Genomic DNA, 22,010 nt, shown 5'->3' with positions numbered 1-22,010 from the left:
TATTTTAAATTTGTTTTATCACTGTGCACAAATTAAGAAAATCTTATAATATCAGTATGATATGATCCAATATCCATAGGGAAGTTTGATCTTAAATCTAAGCTTTAGGAAACATACCTCTGATTATAAGCACAAAACAAACTAATATTAAGCTCAATTTGACTAAACTAAGAAGAGAATAATCTCATCACTCTTACCTCCTAAAGAATGCTTTCTATCACCAATTTAAGTAATTTTGTATTCAAATGTAGATGAAGTAGTTAATATAATTCATATATATATATATATATATATAAAAATGTCACTCAGATTAATGGATTCAAAAAAGCAGTAAGCACTATTGTGAATCATGTTCTGCTTACAATTACTCAAAAGATAACTTTAAAAACTCAGTGGTAATCAAGATATACAGAATATTTAATAAGGAATTCACAGAAGGTCTTAAACAATCCATGGCTTACAATATATAGATTAAAAAGAAAAAAAATATATATATATATATTGATTGAGACTTTGCATATCTTGAATGAAATAAGCCTAGGATAAAATTAATTTTTTAATTATTCAGTACAATTGTGGGATTCCTCATAAATAAATGACAGTACAAATGACATATAAGGTTATTCAAAAAAATTCCCCTATATAATTAAGCCAGTTTAAATTCATAACAGATGTTTAAAATTTTCTGCATTCTACAATGTATCTAATTCTACCAATAGGTAAGAAGAGCAAATGGCTCATTTTGGAGGGGAGAGAGAACATTAACATTTTCAGACTGAAAGGGTTTTATCTCTGAGGAAAAGTCATTTAGTAAATGTTAACCTAATGACGTAAAAGAATTAACTCTTTATGGCTTTGATGCCTCGTAGCCTGTGACATATCATAATACACCATAATCTTTTATTAAGGAACTGAGGTTAAAAAAAAAACTTCATAGAAATAAATAGTATATCATTAGTATGAAAAAATAAGCAAGTAAGGTCATGGCATCAACTAGAAATGTGCAGATAAAGTCGTCAGTCATACACAACATAGATGTTATGTTTGAAAGTTAGAATGTCTGCTAGGACCTCCTCATTTTAGAGATGAGGATCCTTGGGCCTAGAGAAAATCACTGATATTCATTATGATAGGTATATATTTCTTTCCAGTAAAATGTGTTTTTCCCCACATGTGCTATACAATACCTGCAGTACAGACTGTTAGTTCAGCTGTTGTATCTTGAATATATATGAAAATTTACAGCACAAAAGAATTATCAATAGGAAAGATTAGGGGTTTTTTGGCAATTAAATGTAAAGAATAATGTCCCATATTAACATTCTCGTTTAGCATGGTATCAGGACCTTACTCTAAATAATATCATTCAATAGAATACTATTACATAATATTTCGGAAAAATTGTCCAAAGATAGGAAGTCACATCACCAGACTCCTAATGTTATGAACAATTGCCAAAATCATTTGCATTTTTGTTGAATTCATCTTTTGCTGTCCACACCATGGGGTTGACTTTCCTACAAGATCTTTTTATTGTAAAGTTCTCTGGACTCTTAAGCAGGGCTCAAGGCAGATCAAACTCATCTGATCCTTAATAATTCGTATTTAGTAAAATGGTACTATTTTTCCCAGAATACATCCTTGTATAATTAGTACATAAAGGGTGATGGTGAATTTTACCCCCCTCCCCCAAATCATGATTTCATTAGGATAAACTGTTATTGTTATTTGAAAGATAAATGTCTGACAGTGAGTTGTGATCCAGGTACTTCTTCATGGTTGTTAGGAACACAGGTCATATGCTGGTGACAAACAAATATTTCTCCTTACTGTGACGAGACCAACCTGAGAGACTGCCACTCCTCTCTGAGCTGTTGTGAGAGCTGGTGGTGCTGAAATCCTGTGACTGGTTGTGTGGCATTCTATTAGACAATCCCTCAGCCAATCGGTAGTCAGGGATGTAAAGTAAGGCTAAGGGTTAAAGGGCAGAGGTCATAGTGGCATCATGTGATTAGTTCACAGCACAAGCCCATGCAGAACATGCAGTTAGCAACTCAGAAGCAGATGTCATAGGACAGTGGAGGCATGTTTTGTCTATCCTGCCTAATGGAAGTCGAGATGGACTATTGATCACTATTGAAAAAAGAGCTAAAAGGATGAAACTGATTGGTGTTGGTGTGTGGTGATAGTGACGACGGTGGTGGTGGTGGGGATTGTGGAAGGTACTGAATACATGCCGGTATATTTTTTAGTTTGGGTAGTGAACCTGGTGATGAATCACTAAACTGAACAACGAATACTACTTTCTATCTCATGCAAAAATGATATGAAAATAACTCTTCAGGAAGTAAGGACTTGACATACCATTGTTACCTTTGTTCTGATCAGGTAGAGAATAACCAAATCCCATCAGATCTGTTTTTTGCTGAATTGAGCTTTTCCACTGTGGATCGGGCAGATCAACAGCCAATTCATGTATGCTATTGGAATGCAATATCTGTGTAGTGGCATATGGAGTAGCCTGTGTTATTTGGCTGGAACTGTTGTAAGTGGTTTTGGTCGTGAAGTCAATGCTGCTATAAATGGCTCCATCTGAGAGCATCGTTGCCGTTTTATCCCCTTGGCCTGGAACTGGTGGCAGCACATCTGTGGTGAACATAGGGAAATGAAACAATTTAATGATGCACAGGAAGCCCAAAACTATCAGGACTGAAGATGAAAAATAAACGTGTCATGCCACACGTTTGCATTTCAGCTGAGATGGGCTTCATGAGCCAATGAAGGGTAGATGATATACAACCATCACCAAGCTATCAGCCTTGTGACAGGCAGGCCTACAGCTCGTCCTTCATGTCTCACTGGTTAACACACCCCCTCCCCCATTTTCTTCAACCATGAATGAGAAGTTTGGTATATTTCACTATTAAAAAATGCTTTCAGATGCTCATTCTGTTTTAGAATCTAAGAAATTGTTAGCTCTTTACTGAAGCAATGACAAAAGTGAATCTACAAATCATGGATTAAAGCATCTTTTTCCACTTTATCCCAAGAGACATGGAATATAACTGCTAAATAGATGCAAACATGTCCAAAATAATACTCTCCAAACTATGAGGCACTTTCTTCTGAAGTTTCAACTTGCTGTTTATCTGGGTTGATTTCACAGCTCCAGAAATGGAGTGTAACTAATGGTAACAATTTTTTTTTATTGGATAACAAAGGAACATTTTCATGAATAAGTCATTTTCACAATACAGCAGGATTTAACTATAGAAAAAGCAATGAGTGATTAGCGAGTTTAGTTTATGCTACCAAATCTTAGAAGTGGAGAATTATAGTTTCAAGTTGTAACACAGCAAGTATAAAATTAAAATTTAGGAACAACACTGAATATCAATCAGTCCATTTATCACTTTGGTGTGCTAAATTATCTTTACATGATGCTTTTTATTTCAGAACTGCCACCTCTCTCCTGAGCACTCACTTTCCTTCCCAGAAGAAAGATACTAGTATCTAAAAAAAGAAAAAAAACACAAAAACACACACACACACTAATACTATTTTTAATCATGCAGAGTTAAAGTGAATATAATTATATTATGCTCCTTAATAATGTATGTTCTGAAAGTCACATTTCATAGGACATGAGGTCATCAACCCACTTGATCTCTTCATTATGGGAAATTTTCAACTAGTTCTAGTACTGTAATAATGAACCAGGTTGTCTCAGTACCAAAACCAGCTTATCATCACAAGGAGAATGCTGAAATAGTCAAAATATCCTAAAACTTTTAGATGAGATGATACCCAACAGTACTTGAAATAAGGATTCTTGTAAAATATTAATTTTGCTTTTATATTTTACAAAAGCTAAAAATGATCTTCTTTAGCAACAGTAACAAGACATTTATAATATATTTTATGCACTATATAATTTAGGTCTCTCTGAGGGTTTTGATGTCTGGAATTCCAAACTGTTTTATAATTAAGTATATATGTACTTTATTAAATGACTATTTTAAATACATATCAGTGAGATTGTTAAACATGTTCACATTTGTAATATTTCACCAAGTTGTATAAGCAAGTAAATTGTTCTTGGATTCAGAATTTTGTAACTACTTTCTCGCCCTTCTTGTTTTTAGCTATAAACTAATTAGAAAATTTGATGACAAAGAAACGTATTTCATTCTAAAGCATTAGGTCAGTATCATTTTATTATCAAAAACTTTTGATACTTAATAATATATCAAGACTCTAGGGAATATATCCCACTCTAGGGAAGTTTTTAGGGTTTTGTTTCTACTTCCTCCACCATGTCTTTCACTGATGAATATTAACTGGATAGATGTTTCTCCAGCATTGACCCCAGCTTCCCAACACCTTGAATATGATGTTCTCCAAAGCTTTAGATTTATATTGTGAGGCACTGCAAGTTTTTGAACTGTTGTGTGTTTAAATGTTTAAAAATGGAAAAAAAATAGTCCGAGAATCTAATCCTTCATAATGTTATTCTGCACCGAACAAAGCTACGGTTCTAGAAATAGAATCTCTCTATGCTTATGAATTATAGAAACATTTCCCTCCAGTTGGATTTACTCATGATTTCATTCTGCAGTCTTTCAGCACCTTGGTTACACATGCATTTATTTCTTTTTGCTTGGAATAATTACTTGTATGAATGACTGTCCCCTTCACTGTATCTTAAATTAGCTGAGGACAGGAGTACCTGGGATTTATGTCTCTAATTCCATAATTCCTCACCTAGCATTGTGCAAAGAGTAAGCACTTACTGAACAGTTAAATGAATTTTTATAGTTTGTATTGTCAAAATGTAGACATGTGATAATTAGTAACTTTATTATTCAAAATACGATTTTCATTACATTTAAACATGTATTGGTATAACATTCTTTTTTTATTGTTATTAAAGTTGACATATTTGGTGTGATTTTTAATTTTTATTTAATTAAATTAAATTAGATTTTTAATGTTTATTTATTTATTTGGCTGTGCCAGGTCTTAGTTGCGGCACGCAGGACCTTTGTTGCAGCACGCAGGATCTTTTTCTTTAGTTGCGGCATGAGAACTCTTAGTTGTGGCATGTGGGATCTAGTTCCCTGACCAGGGATCAAACCCAGGCCCCCTGCATTGGAAGCACAGAGTCTTAGCCACTGGACCACCAGGGAAGTCCCAGTATAACATTCTCAAAGGAAAAAAAATGTCAGTATCCGTGATTATTCTTCTAAGTGAACATGGTAATACAATCATACATGTGAATCCCACCTTAACTGCAGAACAGTGTAAATAAAAGAACCTAGGCTTTAAAATCTGTTAGATCTGGATTCTACACATAGATCTCAAATTTTTCATCTTGATAAACCTTAATTTCTTGACCTCTAAGATGGAAATATAATTATCTATGTCCTACATTTATTGTGCAAAGGAAATAAAATTTGCAAAAAATCCTATCTTTGGTACATAGTAAATGCTTAAAATACTTATCACACTGAAAAAAGATACAGTAAACCCTGCAAAAACTTTGTCCTGGCCTTGATAGCTACCTGTGAAATATTTTCATGTCATGAAAATGAAGTGGAAATGGAAGGAAACCTTGAAAATCTTCAAATGTACCCTTTGGCTAAATTAGACTGAGACATTTTAGATGTTGATGTAGTCTGCCAGAAACTGAAAAAAACAAAACCAAAACCAAAACACTTTCTCCATCTTTGCGCATTTAATTCTTGATATGTAGATAGAATAGCGTGTTATTCCAATACAAATACAAGAAAGACAGGCAGCTATTCCTTGATTGATAAAAGCTTTGGGACCAGAATTTCAAAGGCAGTGGGTAGGGCAGGGCATCTCCTTGGTGAGGAGATGCTTGGGCATAGAACTACCCAATGTAAAGTAGTAGCCTATAATTGCAGGGCTCAGAGTTTGGACACCTAGGGGAGGCAGCCACCACTATCAGAGGGTCTGGGCAAGTGAGAATCTAAACGGGGAGTACTGGGTTACAGAGGGTAAGCAAGACTCTTGAGGAGTCATACAATTTACTTTCTGTTCTATCATTTACTTCCCAGTCATGCCTGTTGGCCACTGATTGTATGTCAAGCTTTGTGCTAAACCTGTATATTTAGTCATCCATTTAATTCTCATTACACACCTATAAGGTAGGGCTGGTTATTTTCTGCATCTTATTTGGAGAATGGGAGGGAGATCCCTCTTTTTCAGTTTGTATTGACACAATGCAGAGTTGTGCAATAATTAGTAACGTTATTATTTGAAACACTATTTTAATTATATTCAAACTTGGATTGATATTACATTTGTAAAGAGAAAATGCCAATATCCATGACTATTCTTCTAAGTCAATATGTTTATACACTCATACACGTGAAATCCATCACTGAGGTTTATAATGGACTCAGAATAGTTTAGCTCAGCCCTGGGTCTCCTACATTAATTCTACCTAGAAGTGTAGAAATCCTCCAGTGGATTCACATGAACTTTCTTAGATTACAGCACTATTCTCCTAATTAATCACCCAAATTTTCCACACTATCTCCATTCTCCACCCAGCAGCAGGATGGATGATTTAAAACAGTACTCGCATTCTAGCATTCTCCTCTAAAAGTCCATCAATGGCTTCTGAACATCCTTCCGCCAACGTTTAAAGTCTTTGTGTAGCTCAGAAGGCCCTCTGTTACCTGTCCTTCTATATTTCTTACCACTCTTTCTGCCTTGCAATCTATACTCAAGTCATTAGGAAATTCATTCGCTTCTTAAATAGGTCAACGTTTCTCTTACTTTCTGGGCCTTGAAACACAGTAGGTTTCTTTACACACTTTCTACACACTCTTGACTCCCCACCTTTCCTTCATATATCAGCTTAAATAATACTCCATTCATAGAACTTTCCTACTCCCGGGGTCAGCTCTTTCATCTGGGGTACTGGCAAGGCAGCTCCAGTCCATTTACTGTCTGTACAATCCCCTGCTAAGGAAAAACTCATGTATCGGCTGAACGGAACAATGGGGCCTGAGACTTCTCTAGTCCCATCTTTCTCTAAACCCATTGCTCTCCTAGTGACTGGATGAAAAGATGGAGAGGGGAAGGTGGTGATTATTTATAGTAGGTCCAATTATGTCTCCTTATAAAGACCTATGGGGAGGACCCTGGTACCAATTTTTGAAGACCTTAGCATGTCAGCCACTTAGCATTTTTTGTCTTTTATTTAGGGTACTATCAGTTGTAGAACTACAGAAAAGCTCTCTGTCAACATGTTGTTATACTTACTTAAGTGTCTGCTCCTTATATGATATTATATTTTTACCGTCTGCTATAGTGCCAGATACACAGGACATGCTCAATAAATATATATTGAATGAAAATCAGAGAAGTGAAAAGACTAGTTTGAAATCATAAGCCCTGTTTGGCAGCATCGTTCCTGATTTTCGTAATCTTGTACTAATAGTTCCAAAACCAAATGTATTACGAATATTTATCTTCTTGGTTAGTGATGACGTCCTTAAAAGCTTAGTTTTACTCAAGATAATAGATACAACAGTTTTATAATAAAATACTTAGCAAATGTACAGCATTATATGTACATGTGCATCACTAAATTTAATTATGGAAGAAAATACTTTTTAGTATGCCTTTTTCAAAACACCTAGGAAAGCCAAGAAAACAAATAAACGAAAAAATTTTGAAAAACATAACTTACCTCCGCGCCCAAAATTCGCAATCTCATTTGGGCCACTATTGCTGTTGTTTACTGGCAAGCTCGTGGCTGGCCATGAATCAGCAAGCCATGGATAACTGGGATCACCAGCATTTAGAAGACCTGGGCGGCTAAAACAGGAATTAAAAGGAAATCAATCCATGGAACTCAATGAGAGATTTGGACATCAGTCTCATGAACTAAAATGGATTAAAGAATTTAAGATTTTAATTCACTTTCAAATTAAAATCTGTAGGCTCTCAAGAATTAAGGAACTTTAGCAGTTCACTAGGCTATATATAGATCAACCCTGTCAGTGGAAGCTGAAGAGTGCTGCCTGGGATTCTGCAGATACCCAAATGAATTCAGTCATCTTCCCTGAAACTGGTGGGAAACTGGTAACATAGCAGCATCCCGAAACAAGGTCTGATGATAAACTGGCACCTCAAGGGAACAACTGCTCAGTATCAGCCATTTCCAGGACTTTGAACTATTGCTTCCTTAATTCCTGCAGCTCCCATATTTATCTGTCCCCTATAGGCTATAACCCCTGATATGGGCCCTCATGCTTGATTAGAGGCAAGGAACTTAAGGGAAATTAATGAACAGTATTTATACTGTTCCATCAATAGCACATTTTCAGGTTCTCTAAATTGAAAATGTTAGGAGAATATTAAAGGTTTTTTTAAAGATCCACTGTGGTCTGATCCAGCATGTGTATATAATCTACGAAAAAAACTTCCTTCATATTCTATTTAATAAAGAATTCCCATCTTTAAAATAAAAGATGGGATTCTGGTCACTTTCCAGATTATTAGCATATTTACAAAGATACAGCAACATCTATAGTCATTGTACTTTTTTTTCTGATAGACCCTTTGTGATACAATCCCTAAGAGAAACATGTGTTTCTATGGAAACTGCAATAAGAAGATCCAACTGCTTTCTTGCTACATCCACTAGCTCTCATTAGACCTAATCTCTTTTTGCTAAAATATTGATTAAATGGGAGATTGGAAGTTATTACCAGAGCCTAATTACAATCTCCATATCGGCAAAGGGAAAATAGATGAGGATATATGGGTTTGTTATCAACTTTTATCAATTTCAATTGAGTATCCAAAGTTGTGGAATCCAGTCTGATCAATCTACAGCCTATTCATCATCCATGAATCATTTACTTTGTGATCGATTATGTGTAATTGTTCACTCACAGCAATTTAGTGAGAACCAATAAGGAGTCTTAAACAACAGCAACTTCATTTGCTAATGTCTAATTAATGCAATAAACATCCTGCTAACAAATGAATACATTCCTTGTGATATTTACTACTAATTTCTTCAGGGGCCTCTGGGAGATATGAAACATCTGGACTTGATTCCTCTAAAGTGCACAACAGATAGGCCATTAAACCTTGTGGTGAGCCGTTTAATTCCTCCTAGAATTCTCACTTATAAGTGATTGTTTATTACAATAATAGCCTCTTACTATAGAGTTTCCTCAGTCCTGATTAAAAATAATAATTTAAGAAATCTCCTCAGTATACCTTCCATTGCTCATTAGTCCTCCATCTCCTCTTTGAAATGTAACTGTAAAAAAAAAAGAAACATACACAAGTAGTCAATATTAATTATGATTAATAACAACTACATATTGGCCCCTAGTTTAGAGCTGAAACCTCTGGGAATTTTAACAAAATATAATTAACATAATTGTACAGAGAATAAGAAGCAGTGGTTTGGCCTAAAGCAAAGCTATCATTTGCTCCATCTTTAATAAGACATTGAAATATTCCTCAAGCCAAACATATGGTTAAGTCAAAGGGGCAATTTTTATTTGGGTGTCAATTGGTATATACATGGTATTGGAAGATCGACATGCAATAATGAGGAATTATCAAATCATGACTTTTAATGTTAACATAGAGGTGTCCTAATCAGAGGGCATAATACAAAATGCACATAGTTGAAACTGAAACAGGATAGTCCAAACAGATAATATCCTTTTAATGAAACAAGTGAAAGTACTGATTGACAACACATTCCTCCCCATCACAGATCCTTTTAGGGACATTAAGAAGCACTATGAGTTGAAATATTATAATTACAAAGACATGAACTGTAATGAATGGAGAATACATAATGTATCGGGTGCTTTGTTTCATTAGCCAACTCTTACAAAAATGAAACTTTCAAATAATTGATACTGAATATATTCCAATTGTATATAATGATTACAAAACTTAAGTCCTTTTTAAAACTGTGGAACTTATTAGCAATATCAAGAAGTATCCAGGAGGGCCACAGCTGAAGAATCCACTCCCTCTGGTCACTAGATTCCATTCTACAAAGCTAACAACATGAAAGTGGGCTTCAAGGATTGGCCAAAGAAGGTAAATATCAGTTTGGGTCCATCATCCCATATCCAAAACCTTTGCAGTTAAATTTACTTGGAATTCAAAATGCTTCAGATCTGAGATAGGTAATATGATGCATACTGCAGGGAGGGTCCAAGGCAGCAAATGTATTTAAAATTATTGTTTTTGCAATGAGATGTGAATATTCATGATTAGTGGAAAAAAGTCTATAAATAACTTCATATTATTTTCGACCAAATTTTGCCACAAAATTACTTAACTAGAAAATCATTGGGAAAAAAAATTGGTGATTAGAAGTTTATGGATTGCAAAATTGCAATTCTGACCAAAATTAGTATGGATCAGCTAAACCAGTCCCTGGGGATGAAGGCAAAAATACCATTTACAGTTGTGAATCCAACATATCCTATCTTTGGAAGATACTGATTAGATTTCCTGTGATTACTTGGTAAGCAAAAGTAAAAATAAAATTTTATGAATTGATTCATATTTTTAATAAACTAAGGACATATTGCTACTTAAAGTGCACACATAGTAAATACTTTCTCATTTGGATAATCTCTCCATCATTCACCTCTTTCTCAAGTTTGAGCTAATAAATATGATTACTCTTTAGATCTTATAACTTTCTAAATGTAGTTCCCCAATCCCTTCCCTAAGGTCATCTAAGGATATATCTCTCATGGCATCATAATTAGGCAATAAGATGGCTAAGGTTCTTTCAGGAATTCATGAAGCAGTGCTTTCAGAAACATCTTGGCACCTAAAGTACATTGCCGTATCAAGTTTTTAGGTAACTTGTCAAGTGAATTATAAAACAATCCTTACATAAACTTTGTACCTGCCCATGACTGGCTATGGACAGCTCCTTGGAGAAAATAAAAGAATACTGATCACTAATCTGCTTCCTGATGGATTCAGGTGTTGGGAATCAACAATCAGCAGTGTATCCACACCACACTGGGTCCCTTTAATAACTGCTTTTAAGAACAACAATAAAAAATTGATCTGAAACAATTATTGAGAAGAACTGAGCACTGGTGGTATTAAATACAGGCCTGATTAGGAGGAAAAAACACAAAATGTGAAAACAGTACAGCTAATTAGCTTTCTATCTGATGTGACTTCCTAGTTATGTGGATTTTTAATGGACTATCAAGTGATTGTTTTACTCTGGTAAAAGAGAGCTAAGATAATGCTGTGAATATCATTGTGAATATGCAAATCAGCAGGTACTGATGGGCTACACCTCCAAATGTGCTGCTTAGGAGATACATGGGGAGAAGCTGAGCCCTTCTCTCTAACTTAGATGCTCTTTTTCCTCACCCAAATTTTCTGTTACTGTCAGAGCAATAAATGATATTAGAGCAAAAGAGGAGAACTGAAGCAGAAGCACAGAAATTAAGTTGTATTTAACTTCATGTACTTACCAAAGGTAAATTTTTCATAAACTGTAAATTTTAAAGTATTATGATGCAGCACTGAAAATCTTATCCAAAAGATATCATTCAAATGGCTAATAAGCACCTGACAAGATGCTCAACATCAGTAATCATTAGGAAAGTGAAAATCAAAACTATTGGGTTAGGGCTTCCCTGGTGGTGCAGTGGTTGAGAGTCCGCCTGCTAATGCAGGGGACACGGGTTCGTGCCCCGGTCCGGGAAGATCCCACATCCCGCAGAGCGGCTGGGCCTGTGAGCCATGGCCGCTGAGCCTGTGTATCCAGAGCCTGTGCTCCGCAACGGGAGAGGCCACAACAGTGAGAGGCCCGCGTAGCGCAGAAAAAAAACTATTGGGTTGGCCAAAATTTCATTCAGATCTTACGGAAAAACCAGAACGAAATTTTTGGCCAACCCAATACAATGAGCTGTTACTTCACACCTATTAGGTTGGCTGCTATGCAAGAAACATAAAATAAGCATTAACAAGAATGTGGAGGAATTGAAACCCTTATGCACTGTTGGTGGAAGGTAAAATGGTGCAGCCATAGTTGAAAACAGTATGTTGGTTCCTCAAAAAATTAAAAATAGAATTACCGTAAGATCCATCAATTCTGTTTCCAAAGGAATTGAAATCAGGGTCTCAAAGAGATATTTGTACATCCATGTTCATTGTAACATTATTCATAGTAGCTAAAATGTGGAAGCAAGCCAAGCAACCAGTGATGGGTGAATGGATAAGCAAAGTGTACATATAGACACAATGGAACATTATTCAGCCTTGAAAAGGAAGGAATTTCTGAAATATGCTAAAACTTTGATGTATCTTGAGGACATTATGCTAAGTGAAATAAGCCAGTCACAAAAAGATAAATACTGTATGAGTCCACTTCTATGAGGTACTTAGAGTAGTCAAAATCATAGAGACAGAAAGAAGAATGGCGGTTGTGAGGGGCTGGGGGGGAGGGGGGAATAGGGAGATATTGTTTACTGGATATAGATTTTCAGTTTTAGAAGATGAAAAGATTTATGGATATGGATGGTGGTGATGGTTGCACATCATGAATGTATTTAATGCCACTGAATTGTACACTTAAAAATGGTCAAGATAGTAAGTTTCATGTAATGTTTATTTTACCACAATAAAAAATTGAAAAAAAAATTATCAAGTTAATTTACAGCTGTGTTAGTGTATGGACTCTATGATATGGTCCATATTTACCAAATGAGGATTAAATGTTGTGAATAAAAGAATTTTAAATTTCAAAACTTTCAAGACATATCGATTTCCTATTTGTATTCCAAAGCATTAAACTGTTTTCAAATGGTTCTAGACCGCTAAAAGACTGTCAAAATATTTCATAAAGACATTTATCTTTGTACCTCTGCATACCAACTGTACAAAGGCAAAAATACACAGTCATTATGTAAATACATAATTGACTTAAAATGGCCCATGGATACAATTTGATATACATGAGAATCTTCAATTTTGTATGTTTCTATCAGGAGAGAAAAACAACAACAAAAAACAATACCTTTACATAATAAGGTTGATTAGTTGTCTTTTTAAAGCAAGGAAAAAAGAGAGAACACTTTTTCGAGTATCCTTTTCTTCCCATGCTCTAAAACTTTTAGATTTGTTCCATTTTGAAAAGTAGACCAAAAATAACTGAGTTCTATTAGACCATGAGATCAAAAGCAGACTAGAAGGCTTCCCTGGTGGCGCAGTGGTTGAGAGTCTGCCTGCTGATGCAGGGGACGTGGGTTCGTGCCTCGGTCCGGGAAGATCCCACATGCCGCGGAGCGGCTGGGCCCACGAGCCATGGCCACTCAGCCTGCGCTAAGGATGAACAATCAGAACTCCTAAAATGGAAGTCATATTTGGTGTTTTGATCAGCATTTTTTGTGTGTGCAGAGAGAGAAAAACATAAAAATAAATGCCACAACAAAGTGAAAGCTGTTTTGAGGTAGCTCTCATTTCAGAGATGTTGAACTGCCTTAAAGCTGAAAGCAAGAGGGTGGGGAGGGTAGGTGGTTGGACAATCTTGCTCTAGTCACTATTTTCATAATCACAGTGTGGTAACTTTGTGCTTATCAGAATTAAATTTGAAATAAGTGTGAATCTTTACCAGGAGTTTCTGCTAGCATCTAAAATTAAGAATTTTCAAGGGAGCAACATAGAGAAGTTTTTATTGCTAAAACTGACTGACTAGTGCTAAGGTTTCCAAAAAGCTCTATAGACACCACAATCTTAAATGTTTTAGAATTGCATTAAATATTCTGAATTTATTGCAATATTTATAAAAGATATAAGGTAAAGAGATTTTGCAAGTTCATATCATACACAAAGTACCTCTACTATTATCTGACAGGATTAATCCTAATCTCTTGCTTTCTAGAATTGAGGGGGAAGGGAAACAGAGCTACGTGGTAAATTGACATTTTGAGGTAAGGAAGCTTTCAGAGTGCCTATCTCTAGTAGGCCACATTTTCCTACTCCAAATGGAAACTTTAATGTTGCCAGCCAAGCCTCACGCCCTTTCCTGATAAGCTATTTCTCAACTATGAATGTAGATTAATCCTCTTTTAATAAGCATTAACCCAAGCCCAGATAATCAGAGTATAAAAATTCCATCAAATCTTTTAGCTGTCTTAGGGTCATTTTGTCAAATAATTTCACCAAGGGTTTAAAACCTATGCATGAAGTGTTTTGGTATTTCATAATTTGCTCACTTATTAAATTATATATATTTACTGAGTTTAATAAAATCTGTTCTCCTCAAAGGTAATATTCATAAAATAGAACTCACCCCTTTAAAAGTGAAAATGTTTATTTTCATTAAAAAGTTGGTGACTTAAAAATTGTGAATATGAACAACATAAGTTTGAAAAGAATCGTGTAGCCTTCATGAAGATTATAATACAATATATAGAATCTTCATGAAGGCTGCATGGCTTTTATTCAAACTTATGTCATTCACTTTTCTATTCACAAATACCATTAATACATATAATCAAACATTTACTCTAGATTCAAAATCACCTAGTATTTTCTGCCTAAACATGTTTACAATTCTATTTCACCCGGTAATTCAGGTAGTGAATTCTTCAGGCAGTCAGGAACCTCACATGCAGTGACAAGCAGACTGTTAGTGTTCAATGAAGATTAACATAAATAACACTGCATGTTACTCTAGAAAAATATAAAATGATTTCATGTAGAATATGAGATATGAGGATACCTTTCTCATTCCAGCTGCCCTTCTTTGAGCCACGAGCAAAGCTGTTGCGCGTGTTTGTCTGAAGAATTTAAATAAAGAATAAATAGGAAAAAACTGAATAGGAAGTTAGTGTGTAATTTTGCCCTGGGGAAACCTCCAAGTTCTTCTATGTAAAGGAGCAAAACATGTTCAGGCCAAATTCTACTCTCAGATCATTTAAGTGTATAAGTTTACATTTGATTCTTGATAGTTGCTTTTACAATCTAAGGTGCTAATCCACTAGTGTTCTATGATCAATATGTTAAATCCTCTGAAACATAAGAAAAATATCAACACTGAGTAGCCTGCCATTTTTTGTTTTTACCTTCCTTTTAAGCATTCAAATATAATTTTCCACATGGAGATGGAGAATCAAAGATTAGCCACAATAAAATCAGCAGGTGAGTTTTTGCCTGTACAGAGTGAGTGGAAAGTATCCTGCCGAGAGTTAGATTCTCCACTCTGCGAGTTATTTCTTCTCCCCACTAGTTAAAAACTTCCCTCTGGTGGTTAAAATCTACCTGTGGGGCTTCCCTGGTGGCACAGTGGTTGAGAGTCCGCCTGCCAATGCAGGGGACACGGGTTCGTGCCCCGGTCCGGGAAGATCCCACATGCCGCGGAGCGGCTGGGCCCGTGAGCCATGGCCGCTGAGCCTGCGCGTCCGGAGCCTGTGCTCCGCAATGGGAGAGGCCACAACAGTGAAAGGCCCGCGTACCGCAAAAAAAAAACAAATTAAAAAATAAATAAATAAAATAAAATAAAATAAAATCTACCTGTGATGGTTAAGAAGACTTGGAATGAAGTGGGAAAAAGCAAGTGCTGAAATCAAATTTTACCTGCTTTTCAATTCTACTTCGGATCAGTCTAGCGTTATTAAAATGCATGTTTCTTAATTTACATCAATTGCAGCAGAGTTTAAGTATAATCCAAGATCAAATTTGGGGTTTGAAATAAATGAAGACAGTTTTTGTTATAAATTAATTTAAATACCGATCCCAAAGTAAACTTTCATTTATTTGAGAAAAAAATGTTATTGCTATCATAAATCAATAAGAAAATTTTGAAACTATATAGATATTACCATGTAGTAAAAAGTGGAAACATTAGACTTTTCATTTTGTGAGTAAAATTACATTGCTTTAATGTTACTGGGTTTAGTTTTCATGCTTGTTAAATTATAAGATTTCCAGAGAAATTTTTATGAAAACCAAAAATAAACAGAACTAGTACACATAGACTATTTTCTCTATAATTTTTATAAAACACTTCAGAGAAAAATATCCCTGTACGAAATCCCTGTGCTCTTAAAATGGATCATTAGCTCATGCATGAAATATCAGAAATTTAAACATATGATAAATACATACTACACTAATCATTCCTATTTAAAATCCTCATATTCTCAAGAATATAAAAATTCCAGGAGGTGGAGGATAGGATATTTATGGAGGGAAATGTGTAGAGAATATCGCCAGGTCAGATATGCAATACTAAGTACCTGTGGTTTGGATTTTCATTTGCTTCTCACCTAGAAGAGAACAGCAGTTGCTGGAAGGCAAATTACCAGCTGAAGGTGAATCCATTCTGAGAGTCAGCCATCGATCAATTAAGTATAAAGGTTCAGAAAGGCTGCTCTGTGGCTTGGCCTAATTCCAAAATATTTGAAGTGCATAGCACCTTCCGAGTTAGTAGTTCTTCTACAAGTAGATGGATATCAATCACAATGAGAACTGATAACAGGAAATGTACTACTCTTGTCAAGCTCAAAGACCAACAGATATTTTTAAATTAAATGCATAGGTTTTGCAAAGAACTGCTGTTTAAAAAAAAAGAAGAAAAAAGGCTATCTGACATAATTTTACTAAAAACGTAAACTACTAATTACGAGACCTATGCTATTTTGAAGGAGTGAGTGAATAAAGATGTGTGTAGGGTAAAAATGCAACACTCCAAACGTGGCATCTTAGAACTTCGTACTGAAGTGGCTAGCATAGTCAATCTTTTATTATTTTCACTAAAGCCAAGCAATGAGATAAAACATAAAAATAGTCCTTGAATTAAATCATTCTTCCTTATTTCTCATGTGATTTATATGAGCGTGTCACAGAGACGAAATGGAACGTGGTGATTGACTAAACAGACAGGTTGATGGACAATACCTTCAGGGAATGAAAGCAGAGGACTGGACTGCAAAACAAGAAGTTACGTTAAAGTATCATTAACGTTCATGACTCTGACACTCAGCAGTTATTGCCCAGCATACCTTTCCAGGAAGAATCACTCACTGGTAGGATGATAAAGCACTCAGATGACAAAGCGTAAGGATGCTGGCATCAGCAACCAATGAGAAATGAGAATGGCAGAGCAATAGCAAGTCACAAAGCATGAAAGGCTCTTTTCAATGGATACATTATACTACCTTCTCTAGTCCTGGGAATTTGTTCTAACCAGTAACTAATAAACTTATTTTCACAAAATATAGACATGAGCCACAGTGTGATCGTCAAATGATCGTATTTAAATGCTATCGAATAACAAGAAAGGCAACCAAGTGGGTGCTATTCCTTTTATTTTGAACTATTCTCAGAAGCTCAGACACCTACAAGCTACAGCAGCGGATAAACTTAATAAGAATTGAAGCCTCTGTCAAAGTCACCTAACACATTTATGTTTCTTACTAAAGTAAAAATTAGAAATAGAAGATGAATAAAATATCTCAAAAATTTTAAAATATTTGTAGGATGATGGCAAATTAAAATTGTTCCCTTGTAAATTCTACAAAGTGTGAAATATTGTGAGACAATTTCTTTTGATGATCATTGTTAGAGAAAGTACTTAAAATTATTGCAATTTAAACTGTAATTGAATATAGCTTCGGTATTGAGTTCATTTTTCAATCACTGATTGATAATTTTCTCCCTCTCTCTCTTCCTTGGAAGTATTTTGAAGGCCATAATTTTGGACATCCTTAAAATTCCTGTCCTTGATTCTAAGAAGAAAACATTTTTGCGAATAAGTAGAACACCAACGGTCTTCTTTTTCTTCTGCTGCTTCTTTTGCTTCTCCTTTTTCTTCCTTCTAAAATGCCTATTGGTCCCTTTGAAATAGACATCCTATTTAAGTGACTAGTAAATCACTTAATTCATGCCTCATCAGTCTCATCAATCCTGGTGAGATTTTTTTTGCTTCGTTTGTATTTTCCATCTGAGACACAGTTTGTATTGTAATCTGTATCATGAAATACAAAGAACTACATTTCAAATCTTTTCTCTTTTTTTCTGAGCATTTTAGGAATGCTCTTGCTTAAATTCACTTTTCAAACAACGGTGTCATAGCATGCAAAGTCTGTGTGTGTGTGTGTGTGTGTGTGTGTGTGTGTGTTGAACTAGTTGAGAAAAATGTCTAAGCACTTTATCAGTGTGCATTCTTCTTATGCTTCCTTGGAGATACAAGCAAAAAGATTGCCTTATGGTCATAATGTGATATGGTAAAGAGCAGTGCATTAAAGCATGTTGTCTGTAATTGTTTAAATCAAGCCCAAAACATCCATTCATTCACTCAGTTATTCCATTCCATTCCTTCCCTTGAATTTTGTCGTATTTCTAAAGATAAGACATTTTTTTAGCTGGAAATAGCCTCTTACCAGCATAATTACTGAGTCCCTTTCTCTTCTTTCTTCGCCAATACAACCAGATGCTAAAACCCATCAGAATTACCCAGCAGGCACCACCAATACCAGCTATAAAAGCTGGTTGCTTCACAACATCAGTGATTTGCTCAGTTATGCTGTTATTGTTTTCAGTAATGACAACTTCATTCCTTCCCCCTATGGAAGAAACAACAGTGTTAGTGTTAGTAAATATTAAGACAAAAAACCCCACAAAAATACATATATGGTATGCCAAAGGCACAGAAGATCAGAACATTCTTTGAAGCAGGTAATATTTGTTGTGTCCTGAGCCTGTCACAATTTATTGGTAAGCATATTTTGTAAGTTTCAGAAAAAGAATCAAATAATAAGTTTGAAATGTGATTAAGAACATTGCTCCCTTGTGTTTTGTTTTGCTGTGGACAGATTCAGAACCACTTCTTGATTTACTGCCTCATAAATAAATACTAAAACAAGTGCTGTGAGCTGAAATAATAGTAACCTTTCTTCAGTTAGGTAAAGCATTTTGTAATATAATTCTCATTTTTTTAAAAAAAGCAACTACAACATTTAACGCCAGGTATTTGAAAATTACCTTCCCCCTACAGCACTGCCTAAATACAAATGTTCAAAATATTGCCTTTAGTATTCTACCAAAGGTCTTATTTTGATCAAACATACTTTAATTTTCTGGAAGGTATTAAAATTACTATATTAAACAATGACAATTATGTAAATATCTTTTCATAGAGATTAGTATCTACAGTTAAAACATCATGAAAAGATAAAATTCCTAAATGTCCTTAACGTATTTGAAACTAATTTGAAAATCCACTTGAAAGCTGGATACAAAACAACTTGAAAATTAATTCTAAGGTCTATGTAACAAAAACATACATTTAAATATGGACTAAGATGATTCTAGTAGTCATGTGTCTGACAATTTAGCCCTCTCAGAGGTAATAAAGAAAATCTCAATCCACATTTTTAAACAGGTTTAAAACTCACGGAATCATAATATCACTGAAGAGCAAAGATTTATGTGTTTAAGAGATGGATGAATTCAGGCACTGGAAATTAAGTGATTTCTTATGTTAATATCATATCTCATTAGTAACTAATCCAATACTTAAAAAATAAATTGTAAGCAAAATATAAATGGCAAATTTCAGCATATCACATCACAGGGATGTGTAATTCTCATTGTTTCAGTTATCATGGCACTGTAATATATTAGAAAGTGCAAGGTCTTTGAAATTCCACATTTGAGTATCATCTCAGCCACTTACTAGCTAAGTAAGCAGTGAGCTTATGTAGGGCACTTAATCTTTTGGAATCCCTGTTTCTGTTAGTTGGCAACAGTACTATTTCATTTATTTGGGAGGATTAATTGAGACGATGTATGTAAAGAGGTTAATAGGAACACAGTGATTATAGCCCATATAAGGCTAAGAGTTACTTTAAGGGCCACTCAGGTGGGAATAGAAGTTGTAAATTATCTAGATGTGAGAGTCCCGCAAACAATAGGTGACTTGTTTACCAAGGTTTCACCTTTCTTCCAGGGCAGAAAATTAGCCTATATTCCCCAGCCTCCCTTGTAGCTGAGTACAACAAAGTGACTGAATATTAGCCAATTGTACACAGGCAGATGCATACTACCTCCGGATCCGACCCATAAACCACTGTGACAATACGTCACACTCTCTTTCCTAGCATGTTGGATAGAAACGAGGGATCTGCGGCAGGATGCTGACCATCTAAGACAGTGGTCCCCAACCTTTTGGGCACCAGGGACCGGTTTCGTGGAAGACAATTTTTCCACGGGCGGGCGTGGAGGAGGGGAGAAGGTTCAGGCGGTAATGCGAGTGACGGGCAGATGAAGCTTGCCCGCCCGCCTCTCACTTCCTGCTCTGCGGCCTGGTGCTTACCAGTCCGCGACCCAGGGGATGGGAACCCCTGCTCTAAGAGACGTAGAGCCATTGATGGAAGGAGCCAAGTTCCGTGAAAAATTTTATGGGGTAGAAACCCCATCCTCCATTCTGCTGACTCATATTAGACTGGGCTATGAATAAGAAAGAAACTTTTATTTTGTTAAGCCAATCTGTATGCCTACTTGTTTGTTATAGCTGCTAGCATTTTTTATAGTCTAATATTCCATTCTTGAAACGTCTTTTGTGTTAATTTCCAGATTTAAAAACTAGCTTCACTTAGGTACTGAAGCTGGTTCATTCTCCTAATCTATCTGCTCTTAGTTACTATACATATAAACATAATCAAAAATGTATTTAAAATGAGCTCATATTTTCAACTTGAGACATATCAACACATATATCTGGTGATTGTGTTAAACACTAGTAGTTACTAAAAAGAAAACACCTTATAGCACAAACAGAAAAGAAAATTCGTCCTTCATTTGTGTAAAAGATCCATAAAATGTCTTATTGAAGATAATGAAAAATTTACTTATGTTACCCAAAGTGTATGAGTATTTCTTGTGCTGCTAGTATTTTTAAAACAATGTCGTCAGTTGGACTAATTAGAGCACAGACATGGGATGTGTGTGACCTGTAACACTCCATTGTTCTTTCAGACAAAAAAATATAATGAAATATAATGTCTTCCTCCCACTGGACAGTAATGAAGAACAAAACTAATTTGTTGGACTAAAAATTAATTAGACACATCAGATTCGACTGTACCTATTACTGTGAAAGTTTGCAATTGTTCCACATATTATTACCAACTATGTAAGGTAAGTGTGAAATAGGCAAATGATTAAGGAAACAATAGGTATATTACTAAGCAAGATTACTGAGAATTTTAAGTCAATGTAATTTTGTTATATGACATGCTGTTTGATGCTTATATATATAAATGTATTTGGTTGTATTTGTGTGTGTGTAATTGCAAACATATAAAATTATGGATATTTTGATGTAAAAGTCACCTTACCAGTGGAGACAGCAAATAAAAGAACAATACTACTTTTAAGTCTGTGTAAGGCTATTTATTATATTTATACAAATTTTAATTAAAGGTCCCTTAATGTAACTTTTTGGAATAAAAACTAAGTTGAGAAGGAATAGATGAAACAGTACATTGTCTGGCATAAAACAAATCTAAAATTATCAGCCATAAATTACATCAAATGCCAATACATGATTTAATTAAAGCAAAGGGGAAGTGAGGAAGAGCTTGAGTCACTTCAAGTGCTGTTTCCAGTACTGAATAGACAATAGGAAAAGCGTAAATTGAAAGAGAAATGGAGATTAGCCATAACTAAATCACTTTTCAAATAAGGAATAACAGTTGTGTAGATACGGTTATCAGACAAGATGTTGAGGTAGATATGCAAGGGTAATTAAAGAAACAATTAAAGGCTTCTTCAGTACAACAGTAGATATTAAAAAGAAATAAATCTCTCAAGGACAAATAGCCTTTTCCAGGTTGAATTGTGCTTGTGTGTGTGTGTGTGTGTGTGCATGTGCGTGTCTGTGTGTGTGTGTGTTTATTTCAAGTAGTACAATTCTATTTTCTATAATTATGTCTTGGATA

The 22,010-nt window shown here is 35.1% G+C and overlaps 1 protein-coding gene across 15 annotated transcripts in view; it reads right to left on the bottom strand.

Annotated features, from left to right (window-relative positions):
* The window catches only part of ROBO2 (roundabout guidance receptor 2), a 1,648,891-nt gene that overhangs the window by 46,905 nt on the left and 1,579,976 nt on the right, over positions 1 to 22,010 (bottom strand). For 9 of the 15 annotated variants that reach the window (XM_060297904.1, XM_060297910.1, XM_060297901.1 and 6 more), the window contains 5 exons: positions 18,450 to 18,632; positions 9,274 to 9,316; positions 7,730 to 7,857; positions 2,365 to 2,646; positions 1,846 to 1,971 (listed from right to left, as the gene is read on the bottom strand). In XM_060297904.1, coding sequence (XP_060153887.1) covers positions 1,846 to 1,971; positions 2,365 to 2,646; positions 7,730 to 7,857; positions 9,274 to 9,316; positions 18,450 to 18,632 — 762 coding nt within the window. The remainder of the gene's footprint in view (positions 1 to 1,845; positions 1,972 to 2,364; positions 2,647 to 7,729; positions 7,858 to 9,273; positions 9,317 to 18,449; positions 18,633 to 22,010) is intronic. The other 6 variants (XM_060297907.1, XM_060297913.1, XM_060297915.1 and 3 more) reach the window with 2 other exon arrangements.

The sequence above is a fragment of the Globicephala melas genome, chromosome 4 (assembly GCF_963455315.2).
Source record: "Globicephala melas chromosome 4, mGloMel1.2, whole genome shotgun sequence".
Taxonomy (NCBI): Eukaryota; Metazoa; Chordata; class Mammalia; order Artiodactyla; family Delphinidae; genus Globicephala; species Globicephala melas.
Note: the sequence above shows the minus strand (reverse complement) of the source record. Positions and strands in the feature narration are given on the sequence as shown.